This window comes from Procambarus clarkii, chromosome 7 (genome assembly GCF_040958095.1).
Source record: "Procambarus clarkii isolate CNS0578487 chromosome 7, FALCON_Pclarkii_2.0, whole genome shotgun sequence".
Lineage (NCBI taxonomy): Eukaryota > Metazoa > Arthropoda > Malacostraca > Decapoda > Cambaridae > Procambarus > Procambarus clarkii.
This window is the reverse complement of record NC_091156.1, coordinates 10171208-10188676: the sequence shown is the minus strand read 5'-3', so window position 1 is coordinate 10188676 and position 17469 is coordinate 10171208. Positions and strand designations below refer to the sequence as shown.

Sequence of the window (17469 nt, the reverse complement as noted above, 5' to 3'; positions counted from 1 at the left end):
AATTGTCTACTAAATTAATTAATATGACATTTTAAACCAAGTGTTTCTGTAAAGACATAACCTAAAACTATTACTGTTCTTAAACTGACCTGGAAGCAGTAGCAAAGGCCGTGATATAGGCCTGAGTCATGTTGGCAAGAAAACGGAATGGCAATTTGCGAGTGAATATAGTGTAGAGAGCAGGGAGGACTAGGAAACCGTGAATGAAGATACCCAGGATGACGGTGCCAAAATACATGCCAAGTTGGCCAAGCATGACACTGAAGTCCTCCATTTCAATCATCATGGAGGCCACCAGGAAGAGGATACCAACTGGGGAAATCCTGAAGTAAAAATCATAGAATCTAATCAATAATAAATAATAGTACAAATTGCTCAAGATGTTATAGGTAAAAAAAACAATGTATGGTTTCCCATTGGCAAGGACCCCCGACCCAAAGATGAGGTTGTCCATGTCATTACAAAACCAGTAAGAACCAGCAATATTTAACCAAATAAACAATTTTTGCTAGCACTGATTCTCTGGAAGCATTAATAAATTTAAAACAGAGCAATAATAGTATAGAAAAGATCATTGAAAAGTAACATTTATCATGTCAAACTGACCACAATATAATTTGCATCTATGAAGGCACTGTTAAGTGCCATTGCCTTCATCTGGATTAGCTCACCCTGGTTACACATCAGTTTAGCTTGGAAAACTCCTTACACAGCCCTGTGAATGGCCATTTAATATTATTTAAATAAACATTAAAACAGAAAACGTTATCAGCCGACATTTTACAAGCAAAACACTAGTTAAGTACAGTATACTCTCCTCTTGTATAGCAAAAGGTGCTATGTTGACTCACCAGATAAGCCAGGAGGTGATGACCATGGAAGCATCAGAGAGGGACTGGAAGAAGGCTAGGAGTGGTTTTCCTTTCGCACCCAGCGTAGACAGAGCCAGTCCCAGGAAGGTAGCGAAGCTCACCAGCCCCATAATGTTTAAAGCACGAGTGTGTTCAGACGATATATCCCACTCAGACTTGGGGGGCACTGTCAACATGGAGAACATTTACCCTTACTATAAACTTTCTTTTATGGTAACCATACAAAAGTATGATATGATGAAGTTTTCAATGAATGTATGTGTGCGTGTATGTGTAACATTACAATCTAAAGGTTAAAATAATTATTTTAAATGGGAATATATATCAATTTTGATTGACAACTTTAGTAATACATTAAAGTATAGTCATTGTGTGTGTGCATGCACATTTGTGTATTTCATTGTATATTCTGTATACACAATAGCCAAAAATGATTTCCCCTGGCAGTACCAGAATCTGATTTACATATACAGTATCTAATAAACTTTGATACAGCCCAGCAGCTGATGTTCTATGAGTGTACAGTATCTAATGCTACAAGTACATTTCAACTAAATGTTTACTTCCCTAAAAATTAAGCAAAATATTTATTGTAATATATTAAAGCTAAAAAATAGGTAAATACATACGAAAATTATAAAGTAAGAGCTGAAATCTTCCAACTCTAGCCATACCACTTCCAGCCTAAGTAAAATTGTGTGTGCTTATGGTAAAGAAATTTTTTTTACAGAATACAATTTTTGTTCACTTACAATGTATATATAGTAGTTTATGTTGTGTTTTAATGACTTCCTAATTATAATTTAAAAAATACCTGGCTGTTTGCCATTGCATACTATGCAAAGAATATATATACCTGCTTATTTTGATAGATTTTTTTTATTTTATTACTAATGTAATTACAGATACACCTCTAGATCAATCATTACAGATGTAACAAGGACGAAGCTAAAATGCATGGGCAAACAAGTACAATTTTGTTCATGTTACTTTTATAAAGTTACTGTTGTGGCCAATCTGTTCAATCCATGATGATCCTGGCAATATATCTCCACAAATTTAGCATTACAACAACTAGTAGCATCCTGCAGCAAAATGCATTGCAAGGGTCGGCAGGGCACGAGTGAGGGGAAGGAGGACAGAATTTTGACATGGCAACGTTAACATGCTTACTATAATAATATTTATTTACAAGAATGTGTGTACAAAGAACATAAGAGTAATGCAAAATTGTAGGGACAGGAGTTGCACATACTAATACTAATGAAGCCACCATTATGCAAAGCATTTCAGGCAAGACAATTTAAACTGCGTGATGAAGGGGGGGGGGGTAAAATACTTAAAACTAAAGGAGAAGGAGGAAGAACTAGTTATTTAGTGAAACTAACAGTTTTACTGGTTATTGGAGAGCTTTTGCTATACATTACACACTAATCTGAAGAATGGGACACAGCCAAAGAAAAAAGATGGGTAGAGCTTGACAGTCACTGGGAATCATGCTTGTCGGGTAATAAATAATGAAGCAGTGATGATTCAATCATAATTTTTGTTCTAATAGGTTGTGCATTTTTAAATCCGCTTTTCATTTCAACACAAAGGAGCCTGCTATGAAATTGCAGGTAAAGTTGAAGTAAACAAAGAATTTCAGTTGGAAAGTTGGAACGTGATAAAATAAGCCAAGAATAAAATCTGAAGAAAACTTAGTCAGGAGACTACATTTCCTAACAAGTATATAAATAAGTGCTTTGGTGTTTCGTCAATACTCAGGAAGTACACGAGTTTGTTTCTACATTTAATAGCCTAATTAAGCGTTAATCTAAAATTAAACCATTGCTACAATTGGATTATTATAGCTTGTGCATGTGAAGAAAATTTGTGCAGTGCAAATAAAAGATTATATAGTGAAGTCCTTAAGTGGAGTTGCAGCTTACATTTCAAGAAGTGTCATAGGCCCCCACCAGGCATGTGCCAACGTTGTATTTTACCGAGATGTGTGGCGCCATCCCGCGGTGCAACACAAGAGGAGAGAACCCAAGTAGGCATCTTACAATCACAAGCAGCCTTCCACATAATAAATCTACCATTTATCATGAAACTAAGCTACAAAAAAGGTAGGATTTTGTAACCTAGGCTATAACCATTACCAACAATTTTTGTTGTTTCTTTTTCACTACATATGGTAGAAATTTGTTTAAGAGAGCGTGACAATACATACATCAGGCATAAATACAGATTTGAACATGTATATGCATATATATATACTTACGATCATCCTCCGTCAAGTTGTATGAAAGAAAGCCTGCAAAACAGGGTTAGGGTGTAGGCACTAACAATAATATTTATAGGCTTTCCTCCAGGTCTGACAGACAAATCTATTAGCACTTTTTTCAGCAATACTGTTGAATTCATTATCATCAATAATTTTAATGTGACACTGATGTATTAAGTGATAAAATGTCGATAATAGAGCTTTTATAAGATTGTAAGAGACATGTACTGCGACCATGAAGTTTAAAATACGCAAGTAGGATAAATAGGTCTCCTAAGGACCACTTTTTAAAAATCTACATGTGCATCCGTCCTGCTCGCGACGTTGCAGTGCGAGTTGGAGAGGAAAAGGAGGCTGACTATGAAAGATATAGCATTTGATTTGCAATATCTTTCCAGCCGGCAATTGACACCCATTCATTCCCAACGCTCTTTCTTGGAAAATAAAGATAATAAATAGAAAATAAATAAATAATCTAAATACGGCCTAACCAGAGCTAGATATAACTGAAGAACCACACCAGGTGTCTTGTTACTAACGCTTCGATTAATAAATCCCAGTGTCCTATTTGCCTTATTACGAACATTCATGCATTGATCCTTTTGTTTTAAATTCTTAGTAATCATAACTCCCAGATCCCTTTAGCAATCCGACTTTGCAATCTCAACACCATCTGGTTCGTATCTTGTAAACTATCATTACCTAGCCTCAAAACCTTACATTTGTCAGCATTAAACTGCATCAGTCATTCTTTTGACCATCCCAAAACCCCACCTAGATCGCCTGGGGAAGGGGGGGGGGGGCGAGTTCATTCTAGAGGGGAGTGATATCAGGGGAAAGCACAAAGCCATTACGACTATATAACACTTGGAAGGGGTCAGAATACGGATTTGGGATGGGACGGTGGGAAGGCATGGTGCCCAACCACTTTGACGGTCGGGAATTGAACGCCGACCTCCATGACGCAAGACCGTCGCTCTACCGTCTACCAACCCCTCATTAAGGGGGGAAGGGTTGTTAATTAAGTACTCTGCTGTGCTTCACGGCTGATTTACTATAGTTGCAACAATAATTGTAAACATTTGTACGCGCGCACGCGTGTACTTTTACATATTTGCACGGTCAAACATTAGTCCCTAATATCCCTGCCTTTCCAGCTTCCGGTCAATTACTTTGTTAAAGCCGCTTTTTTAATTGTTTGCGATCTTTACTCTTTGCCAATTTTCATTTATTTGTAACAATTTTTTTTTTTATCTTGATCCTGACGAGTCTTTCATAGTTTCCATCATGCGATGGTGCAGCGCAATCTTGCAACACTGTGGCTTTGCTAAACTCTTCCATCCACTGCATTATACAGCAAACCGTGTGTGCGTGTGCACACTGTGTGAGGAGAGGCCTATTTACCCTACAAACGTATCAAACATTTTTTACCCAGACAGTCTCTGCTGTTGAAGCAGATAACTAACATGGCACATTTTAAGCTTTTTATCGAGGGAAACACTGCTTTAAATTCTCCGAACAAGAGTATAAGCTGAAAGGCTTCACATGTAAAATACAACATTCATTAAGGAGAGATTAAGCAGCAGCCGACTGCTCCCAGAGGTCTGGCAGCAAGTCTTACAAAGTTACTGAAGATACCCTGAAATAAATAGAAGTTATATACCATCATTACCTTCACACAACTACTTCCAACCACCACCTTCCATCACTAATACCACAGTCTCAGCAGCAGCGACTACACCGGAAACTCGAGCGACAGAAAATGAAGACTCCATTACCATGAACACGTTAACACTTTGCAAGCGATGAGTCACAATAACGTGGCTAAAGTAAGTTGACCAGACCACACACTAGAAGGTGAATCATTCAGTGGTTATAATAGGAGCTGCCTCGTATGGGCCAATAGGCCCTCTGCAGTTCTTATTCCTACTACTATCTCCTCTACTACACTTTGCTCCTCACACCTCTCTAGCCTATTTATTATCTGCATCTACTTCCTCTTCACAATCGACTTGAGAATGGTCCAGGACGGACCGAAACGTCGTCGTCCCTTCACCTTCTAGTGTGTGGTGTGGTCTGGTCAACGTTAACACTTTTTTAAGCAGTGTGTTTAACTGATGGCTGGATAAGGAAGAGATATTGGTGAGTGAAGGAGTTGCCAGTATCGAGGCATAGAGGTGCGAGGCATAGAGGTGCGAGCCACAGGTAGAAGTAGTGGGCAGCAGAAGTGCAACAGTAGTTGTAAAGGAGCAACAGTGGCTATAAAGGAGCAACAGTGGCTATAAAGGAGCAACAGTGGCTATAAAGGAGCAACAGTGGCTATAAAGGAGCAACAGTGACCAGTGTCATCGGTGGCATCACCTACAACGATGAACTTTTGCTTCACGACTTTGCCAACTACTTACATGTACCCTCAGTCCAATTATATTTTCTTTTCCATGATTCTTTTCCTGCAATGCAAAAAATTGTTTCCGCTTTAATATGTAAAGTAAATAAGAGGGTTTACCATAGCATGCAGTGGGGGAAATTAAGGTGTGATTATGAAGACTATATGGTGTAGTTTACAGCTAAATATTTTTGTTTGCGATACATGCATGTATCGCAATTCCATTTAGCAAGTACAAGCAAGGACAGTACTTTTGTTTACACACGCAAGCACGAGTGCACCAACACACAGCTGCACGCAAGATGATACTTGTGGGAAATCTCTAATAGGTTGCCTGACCACCCCACTTCATTCTCACGTTTAACCTTTATTTGACGAGGGACTTAAGATCATATTTCCGTTCGTTAAACTTAATTCTATCCACTTTCCTCCCAACAGCCTATAATTACTTCCGACCCAGAAACTGATCTCTACGACAAGACTGTACTAGCGTTTCAAGACTCCCAACCATTTCTCAACAAGATTATATATACAAGATTAAGGTTGCGTCTGGGATCCTCTAGGACGTAGGTTCGAACCCTCGCACGGCCCTTGTGGATTTGTTCATTATATATATATATATAGTCGTACCTAGTAGCCAGAACGCACTTTTATGCCTACTATGCAAGGCCCGATTTGCCTAATAAGCCAAGTTTTCCTGAATTAATTGTTTTTCGACAACCTAACCTACCTAACCTAACTTTTTCGGCTACCTCACCTAACCTAACCTCTAAAGATAGGTTAGGTTAGGTAGGGTTGGTTAGGTTTGGTCATATATCTACGTTAATTTTAACTCCAATAAAAAAAATTGACCTCATACATAATGAAATGGGTAGCTTTATCATTTCATAAGAAAAAAAATAGAGAAAATATATTAATTCAGGAAAACTTGGCTTATTAGGCAAATCGGGCCTTGCATAGTAGGCATAAAAGTGCGTTCTGGCTACTAGGTACGACATATATATACCGTTTCGCGATCTTCAACCCATGTAGGTATGAAAATATATTTCATCCGACAATACGATATTACCAAGAAAATTATGTTGGATTACTTAAAATAATTACATGTATTTCGGATAAATCTACAGATGGCATTTCATTGTAGAATCTAAGTGAAGGGGCAGTGAAAGCTTCATAATTGTAACTGAGCAACGCGTGTAAATACAAAAAGAGTTGAAAGGCCACGTTGAAAGGTTCTTGCTACTGTAGAGTGGACAGACCATCCTCTAGTGTACTTGCGTTCACGCAAATGAAGTTTAGGCCACTGCTACTTTATAGGTGCAATAATGTACCACATTCGCCTTTAACAAAAACGAATTATTTATAGAAAAATACGAAAAAGTCATTCTTAGCAAGAGCTTTTAATATTAAAGGTGGGGGGGGGGGGGGAATCTAGCACCTTTTAAATTCTTAGCTATGAAAATGTGCAGCTAATGATTAATTAAGACCCGTACAATGGGAATGAAAGTTAATACCTTTATTAAAATTACCTTTGTAATTTCCCCGTATAACTACCGTCGGGGAAACTTAACAACACGCCCAACTCTTGGTTTAATTGATAAGTTTTGCTTTTTTTATTTTGGCTTTCGTAACAAACTTTGGTCTACATCCGTGGTGAGCCGGCGACAAAAACGTGGCCGCGTAGTAGGGGACGCGGGTAACCCGAGACAGGAGACATGTGTGTACCAGTGACAAAAGAAACGTGGGTTGGTGACTAGCAGTTGTCCTGGTACATCGCATGTGACAAGTGTGGGAATACGGCCAGGGCGGTGGTTCACGGGGAGATGGGTTAGTTCTCGGTTGCTGTAGGAATGACAGATGAAATTGTTTATGAAATAATCTAAGATGAGGTCTGATAAAGACCTTTTGTGCCCTCTGTAATGCTTTTGCGCTATCGCTCACAGGATGAGTATGGGGTGCACAATAAACTAGCCGCCTTCGGCGGCAACAAGCTATAGGAAGGAGTCGGGAAGAGGGGGGAACGTTTAATAGAATGGGAGCCTATGAAACGTCACATGTAGAACGCCAGTGAAGCAATAGGTCATCCAGGCACATGTAGAGAGAACTGCCATTTAACACGTACACACTGAGAACCACCATCGAGCAAGTATACCCTCATCTACCCTTACACAAGCGATAGCATAACAAACTGACATATCTCCATGAAACATGACACTAACAACAATTTTAAAGTAACTCCGGGTTAACAACCTGGATAAGAAACACTGTTGAGCTTAACCATTGTGTCTGAGCCATGTGGCATTACCAGGAGTCGAGAATGACTAGTCCATGCGACGTATTCACGCGAGACATTGAAATTGAAATTGAAATAAGTTTATTGAGGTAAAATACACACAAAGGGATGAGGTAGCTCAAGCTATTCTCACCCCGTTCAGTACAACGTGTTAATATATACATAGACACACATCACAAATAAACACATTACCAAACATTCTGAGAGGTAAAAATATACATTTCCTCCCTCACAAGGAGTATGGTATCAGACGTACACACAAATACTTTTATGACCTAGGTATACTGTATAGACAATTTGCAAGACACCTGCAGATAATTCAACAAAATATTACAGTCTTGGTGCAAAATTCTTATATCTCTCAAGAATATCATCAACCTTTCCGTTGTGACACATCCAGGCTATTTGTTCAGTAACAGTCCTTATCTCAGTGTTTCTATATACACTAATCAACGGACAATCAAGAATATAATGGGCAAGGGTGTGAGACCTTAACATACCACATAGTTTACACTTCGTGTCATTACCATGAACATCTATCCCATATTCCCAGTAATATTTGTACCCAAGCCTGAGCCGCATGTACACAGAGTCACTCCAAGCATTTCTCCTTTTACCATAAGTGAAATGGGTGTTTTGACTCACAACGCGAGACATTGTACCTTACCTTGAGGTTACCTTGAGGTGCTTCCGGGGCTTAGCGTCCCCGCGGCCCGGTCGTTGACCAGGCCTCCTGGTTGCCGGATTGATCAACCAGGCTGTTGGACGCGGCTGCTAAATTACGTATATAACATGATTCATATTTTAGTGAAATATTCCCCAATAGCATAACGGATATGCTGAAGAGTCTTAATTGCTCTGATCAAACAGACATTATCAACACTAAAAACTCCAATACACTTTATAATTTAGTGACTAATGTAGGTTATTCACGCGACGCCTGTCAAGGGGGCTTGTATACCAACAACTGCATTAGTATACAGTATATACAATATGCAACAGAAATCAACATTTATGCAAATGCATGGGATAACTCAGAGCTACACTGACATACGATGTTACACAAGGACTATTCGTCCATTGTAGAATATGCAAATTAAGGTTAGCGTGTCATTACATGGTGGATGATTATCAATTTTAATTTCCGCAACTGGCGATGATAACGCAGTGAAGATGAGGAGAGGTGTCAACAACCAGTGGAATGAATGCATTGACGCTGACGACTTTTGTAAAGACGCGAACTATACCGAGAGGACAATGATAGAAAACGAGCCACAGTGATAATGAAAGCACTGCCTGCTAAGATTTAGCTCTTCAATATCTCGATAACTGCTGCTGATAGTGATAATCGTACCAACAGCGCAGCTAAGGGGTGTAACGACCGTGATTATAACATACCTGAGAGTGAGTGATGACGGTAACATGATTATCTTAAGGTCGGGGGAGAAAAGGAGAGCGCGTCCTAGACAAGTGCAGGAGAGGCCGAGAGAGAAAAAAAAGTGGTGCTTGGATAGATGAAATGAAGAGGTAGATGAAGTACGCGAGACAAGGGAGGTACTCACGTGTGCCATTCTCCATGTCCTCTAGCTTGGGCTCTATGATGACCGTTTTATACTGTAGAGAAAAAACAACACAGGTTAGGCAGCTACAACAAGAACTTTACTGTAATCCTAAACTTTTCAAGTATGCTTGAATCTTCAAAGTTAAAGACGAGAGAGACAAACCTACCTTAAAAATATTCTGGCAATCTATAGGATTCAAGCCCCCCCCCCCCCTCCCCCAGACCACTATTGCATCAATATCCATTTAAGTATGACCCAAAACGAGGAATTTATTCAGTGTACAGTTCCTGCAAAGATGCATGTTCAGAAATGTCTTCATGTACCTGAACTAGATTCGTGCATTATATAATACATATAAACACAATATTTGTTATTCAGTGGTAATTGGCTTAGACTACACATTGCATCTAAAATTGCACATGTACCGTAATTAAACTGGCTCACACTTGACCGACACCTCTACAAGATCTAAATTGGGCAGCAAGATGCTTATTTGTGTAATTCTCTACCACCGAGTCGCCCAATAATATTATAACGTTGATCTAGTCCGTTATGTCTGGAAACCTGCTTCATTGTATACACATCTAAGCCGCGGTACTTCCTCAAGTCTTAGCAAAGAATCTGTGATAAATGAATGCTGTTTCTGTGTAGAGTAACTTTCTTAAAAGACCGACCATTCGAATCAAGATATGACCTCCGTGACACAAATACCACTTATCAGAGTAGTCAAAGATCTGAGAAAAATGCGTCATCAAATGCCCTTTTGCGTCATCGCTACTCTTATAAACTACCTAGTATACCCCTTATCTGAAGACTGTAATCCCTTTAAAAGGCAAAAAGTTTATTAAACGATTGCAAGGAAGCACATCTTAAAAGTCCTTAGCCTCCGCGTCAAGCGAAATACTAGTTATAAACATATGTAAATATTTACAAATGGTGACAATCTTATGGAACGCCCAGGTCCGGAAGTGTTAGAACTATGCTAAAGAGCTTTACTATGGTAAAGCCTCCTGGTCTATGGAGGTCTATGTATGACCAGGCCTCCTGGTCGACGACCGGGCCGCGGGGACGCCAAGCCCCGAAAGCACCTCAAGGTAACCTCAAGGTATGGTATACAGAAGAACACAGCCTAGTCCGGTGTCACGCTATATTCTGGTTGCCTCAATGTTTCCTTATTCTTGTAACAAATAGTCTTGCAACCCGTCTTCACAATGCATATAAATGTATACGTTATGGACACAATCATACAGCTATTCTTGTGAAATGTAAGAGACTCATTTTGTACATTATCTTCACGTCTTCGTTCATATATTATAATGGGAAAAGAATGTCAAATTAGACTTATGTAATGGTTACTATTACGTAAGGGGAAACAGGGTTGGCCGCGCTGCTCTAGTAATGTTGAGGTAATGCCTATCACACCATAAAGATCAGGGATAAAGATATTAATCAACATTTACCGCTTCTCGATAAAGAAAATTGGGATACGATTGTCTCGTTATTTATAAACGCTAAATAACGGGGATCTAAGCTAAATAAATAATCCTCGCTAAATAACGAGGATTCTAATAATGTCAAATCAGAGTATGTCGACCTAACAGATCTCAGAATATCACAACGAATAGAAACTTTTATATTCCCTAAATATAGGATTTATCAAGTTTTACTATTTAATGGAACATCAATGGGAGAAAAGACGCAACAAACACGTTAAACTTAAATTATCTCCGCCCTTCAGGCATTTGACGCAGGGAATACCCACACAAGCTTATCTCAAAGTCGTTTACCGACGCTGGTGGATGCCCTGAACACCCCCACAGGTGTGTGATGGTTCAGAGGTAGACCAGTGGCTAAGAAAGAAATAAGATTGATAAAGATTAAGCCACCCAAAAGGTGGCACGGGCATGAATAGCCCATAAGTGGTGGCCCTTTTGAGCCATTACCAGTATCAATCGTTGATACTGGAGATCTGTGGAGGTGCGACTGCACCCTGCGTGACGGGAGACGTCTCCCGTGAAAGAAATAAGTCAGTGCCTTCAATATATATGAGAAGACGTCTCCCGTCACGCAGGGTGGAGTCGCACCTCCACAGATCTCCAGTATCATCTACTGATACTGGTAATGGCTCAAAAGGGCCACTACTTACGGGCTATTCATGCCCGTGCCACCTTTTGGGTGGCTATATCTTCATCAATCAATCGCCTTCAATATCAACACGTTCGGCAGATGACCGTGTGGACCAATCACTTGCTGAAGGGCACTATAGATTCATAATAGCAAGCAAAATAATGAACCAGAGAGCTGTGTCTGCCTGTAAGGCTCAGCTGAAGGCAATGTTATATATATAACTGCTGGAGATAGAAAATGGTTATTAATAATAATGCAAGAAGTACTTTGATAGGAAAGGATATCCGCACTATGAACGGGATGCATCAACAAATCAAATTATGTAACTAGTTCATCGCAAATTTAAGTTGCTTAGCTTAGAGCTTGTTACTAAACAAATTGTTCTCCAACCCATTGTTAATATATATTCATCAAACTAGTTTATCAAGACTAACTTGCTTAGCCAAATTATTTTTGGGGTTCAGTTACTTCCCGAGGCCATTATGTGTGTAACATTGTCTACTACCGCCCACATGATGGGTATGGGGGGGGTGATTAATATTGTTTTGCTGCACGTCAAAAAACTCAATCAAAATATTTATTCAGGTAAAAGTGCATATATAGAAGATGAGTTACAATGTTGGATTTTAGATAGAGCTAGTACATACAATACCTAAAGTCACTAATATGCACAGCGTTTCGGGCACAAAACTTTTATACCTGAACAATACTATACCAAAACTTGTTCAGACTCTTGTATATCTATAAATAAAAAAAAATTCGAAAGTACAGCAAGCGGTCAGCAGGTGTGGGAGTAGGACTGGACTCCCCCAACGTAATACCCCCAACAAGTGCTAGGGAGTGAGGGGGGGGGGGGGTTGATACCTATCAATGGGGGGGTTAGCCCCTCGCCCCAGCTGGGGCTGGGAAACCTTGAAAGCTGCCAACTACCCACTTATAATCCCTTGATAACGATTGCCAGCTTGGTCAAATGCTTTAAAGCCGTATCAAACGCCCATTTCACTGGGCGTCACGGGTGTACTTAAAATTCAAAGCCAAAACTAAGTTTATTAATCAACATGACGTTTAATTAATATAGCGATACGTGACAACCATACATAACCACCCTCTCGTTTAGTGCTACACCTTGCATATTCGTTGCCATAGTTTTCTTCCTACAGTAGCTAATGTAACGTAGAATAAACCAAGTAACGTTTGAGATTTTGAGCTAAAAATAATAATAGAGCACGCGGAGGGAGCACACAGGTCACAACCAGGCGGGTTAATACCCAACTTGGCCGTGACCAGACGCAGCAGGAGTGCCCGACACGCCCACTGCGGATCGTTCAGTCGCCTTTCGTTCACGTACTCGTCCAAGCTGCCCCCCGCAAGGCTATGGCGTTCTATTCAACGCAATACACCACCTTCATGAGGGCGGGAGTGGCTAGCGAAGGTGCGGATACATGAAGAGTGTGGTGGTAAATACGTCAGACCAGAGGATGTGGCGGCGCCGGAGGAGCTTCAAGCCAGTCAACGTCCGGGCACGTCGCCCACACACACACTATACGCCTTACATCATACTAAAAAAGAAAATAGTTGAGGCGCTGTGATATGTGGAGTGCTTGAAAGTATGTCGCGTGATCCTACGAGACGTCCCGCGGACTGACGCTGAATCCAGTGTGAGGAATTTGAGTTATGTGCAGCGGCCAGCAAAGATAAGTGGCGTCGCTACCCTGCTGACTAGTCGCGATGGTTGTACCCAAAACTGTTCTGCTTCTCTTGATACTGCAAGATGCAGTAGGTAAGTCCTTCCGTGTTTAACTGTATGGGGGGGGGGGTAAATATTATTGTATTTTGTATTACGGTCCAGTGACGTAAACAAGCGTGCACGCACGCACGCACTGTACCTAAAGCTTGCAAAGCTTAGTTATCGAGCCTTCTGACTGTACCGTCTTATGCTTACCTTCCCCTGAATTTAATTTAGGCTTCTCATTTGTTAAATTTCAGCACCCAATTCAGTTTTGAATTCAGGTTATATATAAAAAAGACCTATACGCCCATATTTTTTTTTTTACCACAGACGTGGCCACACATTTACAATGCTAATCAGCATATATACATTTTCTTCTGTCCCTCCATGGACAGGGTTAGAGATCGTGCTAGGAAGGTTACAACCACACACTGGCTTCGGTAACTGGACCCCAATGACCTTTAAGTTAAGCAATTTTATTTTGTTGTGAACTAGTTACATCAATTTACATTCCCAAAGTTTGTGAGGAACTTCTCACTCACACAACTTGGCAGAAGGAAAATTTATCCAATTGTCGATTTTTTTTGTTTTTATACAGAAAATTGGAAAAATATGGTGTGACTGAGGAATGAGAATTTTTGCGAGCAAAGTTGAGAGTAGTGTGTGTCTGGGGGAAGGAATGTGGATGGTGCAATGAAAGCCCCTATTAGAAAATCACAAGATTGCGAGAGATTCGGCCAAAGTGCTGCTTGAAGTGGTAGTACCTTCAACTCGCTTTATATTGACCTATAAAGTAATAAATGAAAATGCCGTGAAAAGATGTAGCGTGCAAGTCTGAAAACGACAAGACTGGGGGGGGGGGGAGGAGTGCAGCGAGATGGCTTGGTCATGCTGAACGAGTGCATGTTTATACACAGTTCAAGAGTGAATGTGCGGATGAGAGAGAAAGGAAATCAGAGCAGATGAGTAGCCATGTTGAACATGCAATGAATGAACAGTGCACGGAACGTCGTACACAGTGTGCATACTCTGCCAGCAGGAACTGGGTCGTGATCTCGCACACTACGTTATTTTAAGGCCAGTCATTTAAGAGCGTTTCTCAACCGAGGTTCCGCAGAACCCCAAAATAAATAGAGGGGTTCCACAAGAGATGGTGATACATTGGCTAATTCTAATCACATACAAATGTATTTTAGAGTCGTTTGAGTTTATTTTTTCTCATTTAATGTATGAAACGAAAAGACAGAAATCATCTCATTTCAGTCGACAATGAAATTTCTGTGTGTAGTACGACCCGAAATTATTTCAAGGGTACAAAGGTTGGGAAACCAGTAAGTCTTAAGTTCAGACGTGCTGGTTTGAGGTTCCTGAAGCTATGCAATTTCCTCTCTTCTCACATTCTTTAGGGCATCCTCAATCCATCCAAAATTTGCCAGGCTAACTGATTAGATGTCCCTGTATGAGACGTCATCCTGTGGTATTATCATCATACATTGAATACACAGGAACTGGTGTAGGAGTATGTATACAGATTTAGTGTTCCGGCACAAGCTTACTGAAGAACAAAAGAACGAGGAAGGGAGGGTAGAAACATCCTAAGCTACTCTAATCCTCTTGAGATGTACACTATCTTATTGTCTCAATAAACGTACTTGAACACAAACTCTAGAAGACCTATTGGTCCATACGAGGCAGCTATTTTTATCCAAACTCTAGCATATACATGCTTAAAATATGCGTTAAATAACACAGATCCCCTCAAGATGTTACCCTATAATTTGCTCCATAAATCAACCATCTTATTTCCAAACCCTTGTTTACATGTCTTTCCGAACCTAAACCTTAACCAATTTTTATGCTTTCCATTCTATTTGGTGTAGATTAAATTTACTTTTTATCCAATTTTCAAACTTTCCATACATTTATATACTTAATTCATATCACCACTTAATCTTGTGTTTCTAGAGTTTTTTTTTAATCTATTAATAGATTTCTAATTCCTGGGAATAATTTTGCCATCCTTCCGAGTGCGCGTTTAAATATATTTGTCCATTCTGTAGTACAGTGACCAAAACTAAACTGCATGATCTCAAGTACGAGCGATACATTGAGCGAATGAAAGGCTCGTCACTGAAAGAAGTATTTCCTCCACATTCAGAAATGGGGTACTTTTTGACCTAGAATAATTGCAGACATCTGTTAGCAAAATTATGCCTCTGCTTTCAGAATCCTTATGTTATGTTCATAATGACTGTTCTCTTAATGTTGTGCTTGTATGATGTATGCAGGCTTCAGGAACACAAGGCTCATTTTATAGTAAACATTTGTACGCATGGCCCGAAACATCACTGACAACAAGTGTTAATCTGATGAGTAAGCTCTCTTCTTCACTACTGACACCGTCTGCTTTCCTTTATGCTATCAGCACCAAGCCATTTCTTGTTTCAGGGGAAATCGATTACTCTCTCTGGTGTTACGAGTGCGGCACAGGCGTAGCCGGGGAACCCGACTGCGAGGCTTTCGCTCACGCCTCCTCCTGGGCTTCATTCTGGAGGAAATGTCCCAAAGACCACATCTGTGTTAAAACTGTACCTAGCTGGGCTTCTAGTGACGGTGAGGAACCTAAATCCATGTTATATGCTAAGACTATCTCAAATTTAACCATACTTGAATTCTACATGGTATACAGTAAAAATATTAAAATTAGGAATTGAAATTTATATTGACAGTTTTAATAATTAGCCTCCCTTTTTCTAATTCCATGAAACTTGCCTCTATTTTATGCTGTGCTTTTCCATAGAGGATCCCACTAGAACACCTATTGTTGGACCCCAGTTGGACTGTAGTTCAGTTTTAGTCACTGTATAATGGACAAATTCACGTGAATGTGTAAACAGAAGGATAAATTAATCCCCTGTATTAGGAACCTCTTGCAGAGAGATTTAGAAAGCTTTATGTACATTCTCTAGAGAGGCGAAGGGATGATGTGATTTAAGAATACAAATGGGAAAATGTTACAACAATGGGGATATTAATAAGGTGTTAATTATACCAACGCCAAATAGAACACTGGATAAAAACTATACAAGTTTAGTTTAGACTCAAGACTTTAGTAAACATTAGTTTTTAAGTTGGTTTATTGATTACTCGGTAATTTGTTTCGGAAATGTAATATACATTGGGAAAGTTGGTTTATTTCAAGAGAAGGTTAAACATATTTCTGAACGAGTTTGGGTATAAATCGGAGCTGCCCTTAAATTTTCGACCTCCCTCTTTACACTATTTTGCAGAGGAACAACAACAATAATGCAGAATAAACAATGTCAATCTCTATGAAAGACTGTACCGCACCCTCCTTTACCGAGGAGTCTTTGGCAACATGCAACTTTTAAACCAAAGTAAACCAAGATTTCATTACAGCTTTATTACCATTTTCCCAGATTTTATCAAAGATTTTTCCTGCGATAGTACTTGGATGATTAGTTAACAGCGAAGCTCCCGCTGAAACATTATTTTTTTTCCCTCGTATGATACCATTACTGTATTTTGTATATGTAATTTTTTTACACATCTCCCGAAAATGATAACTAATGCTTTTCACCTAACTTTTTCTTCTTCAAAACGAGGTGATCATTAAATATCTTTAGGACGCCTTATTTACTTTACACTTGCAACACTTAAGTACGATAATAAAGTCGAGATTGTTTTCGCTATTGCATAGAGTAGACCAACTTTCAGTGTTTGTGTTTCAAACAAGATGTTATATATTACGAGGGGAAAGGGGAGGGGGTGTCAAGAATCTAGACAGATTTATCACCAGTGAAGGTGGCCCCATCCCACCAAGACGACGACTACAGCTTAAAATCTCAACCATTAACACTAATCTACATTAACTCCCCCCCCTGCCCCGCCCCCCCCTCCCCCAGAGAGCTTACGGGCTCACCATAGCCCGTGCTACATGGACACTTCGTCCCGAGTAGCTAAATCTTTAACATACCCCCCTACTCCCAGAGTCCACCCATCCCACCTACAGCCTATCGTTGTGCCCAAAACCCGCACCCAGCCCTTCACACTCCGAACTATCACAACCTCCCAACATTCTGTCGTATATTCAGACCAATTCACCACTTGTCCTGTACAGACCTTCACAAGATCGGCCAAGACAAAAAAAATTGCCTGGCTGTTCTACTTAGGGTCTCTTGGGTACAGTTGGGGGTCGGTCTTACTCGCA

General features: G+C 40.0%; 1 protein-coding gene across 11 annotated transcripts in view; it reads right to left on the bottom strand.

Moving 5' to 3' along the window:
• Positions 1 to 17469, bottom strand: part of LOC123761342 (excitatory amino acid transporter 3) — a 167395-nt gene that overhangs the window by 6785 nt on the left and 143141 nt on the right. For 6 of the 11 annotated variants that reach the window (XM_045747303.2, XM_045747307.2, XM_045747308.2 and 3 more), the window contains exons 6-9: positions 9383 to 9434; positions 5547 to 5591; positions 852 to 1038; positions 90 to 323 (exon numbers count right to left, since the gene is read on the bottom strand). In XM_045747303.2, the coding sequence (XP_045603259.1) occupies positions 90 to 323; positions 852 to 1038; positions 5547 to 5591; positions 9383 to 9434 (518 nt within the window). Of the gene's footprint in view, positions 1 to 89; positions 324 to 851; positions 1039 to 3138; positions 3172 to 5546; positions 5592 to 9382; positions 9435 to 17469 lie in introns of all 11 variants that reach the window. The other 5 variants (XM_045747305.2, XM_069312752.1, XM_069312746.1 and 2 more) reach the window with 2 other exon arrangements.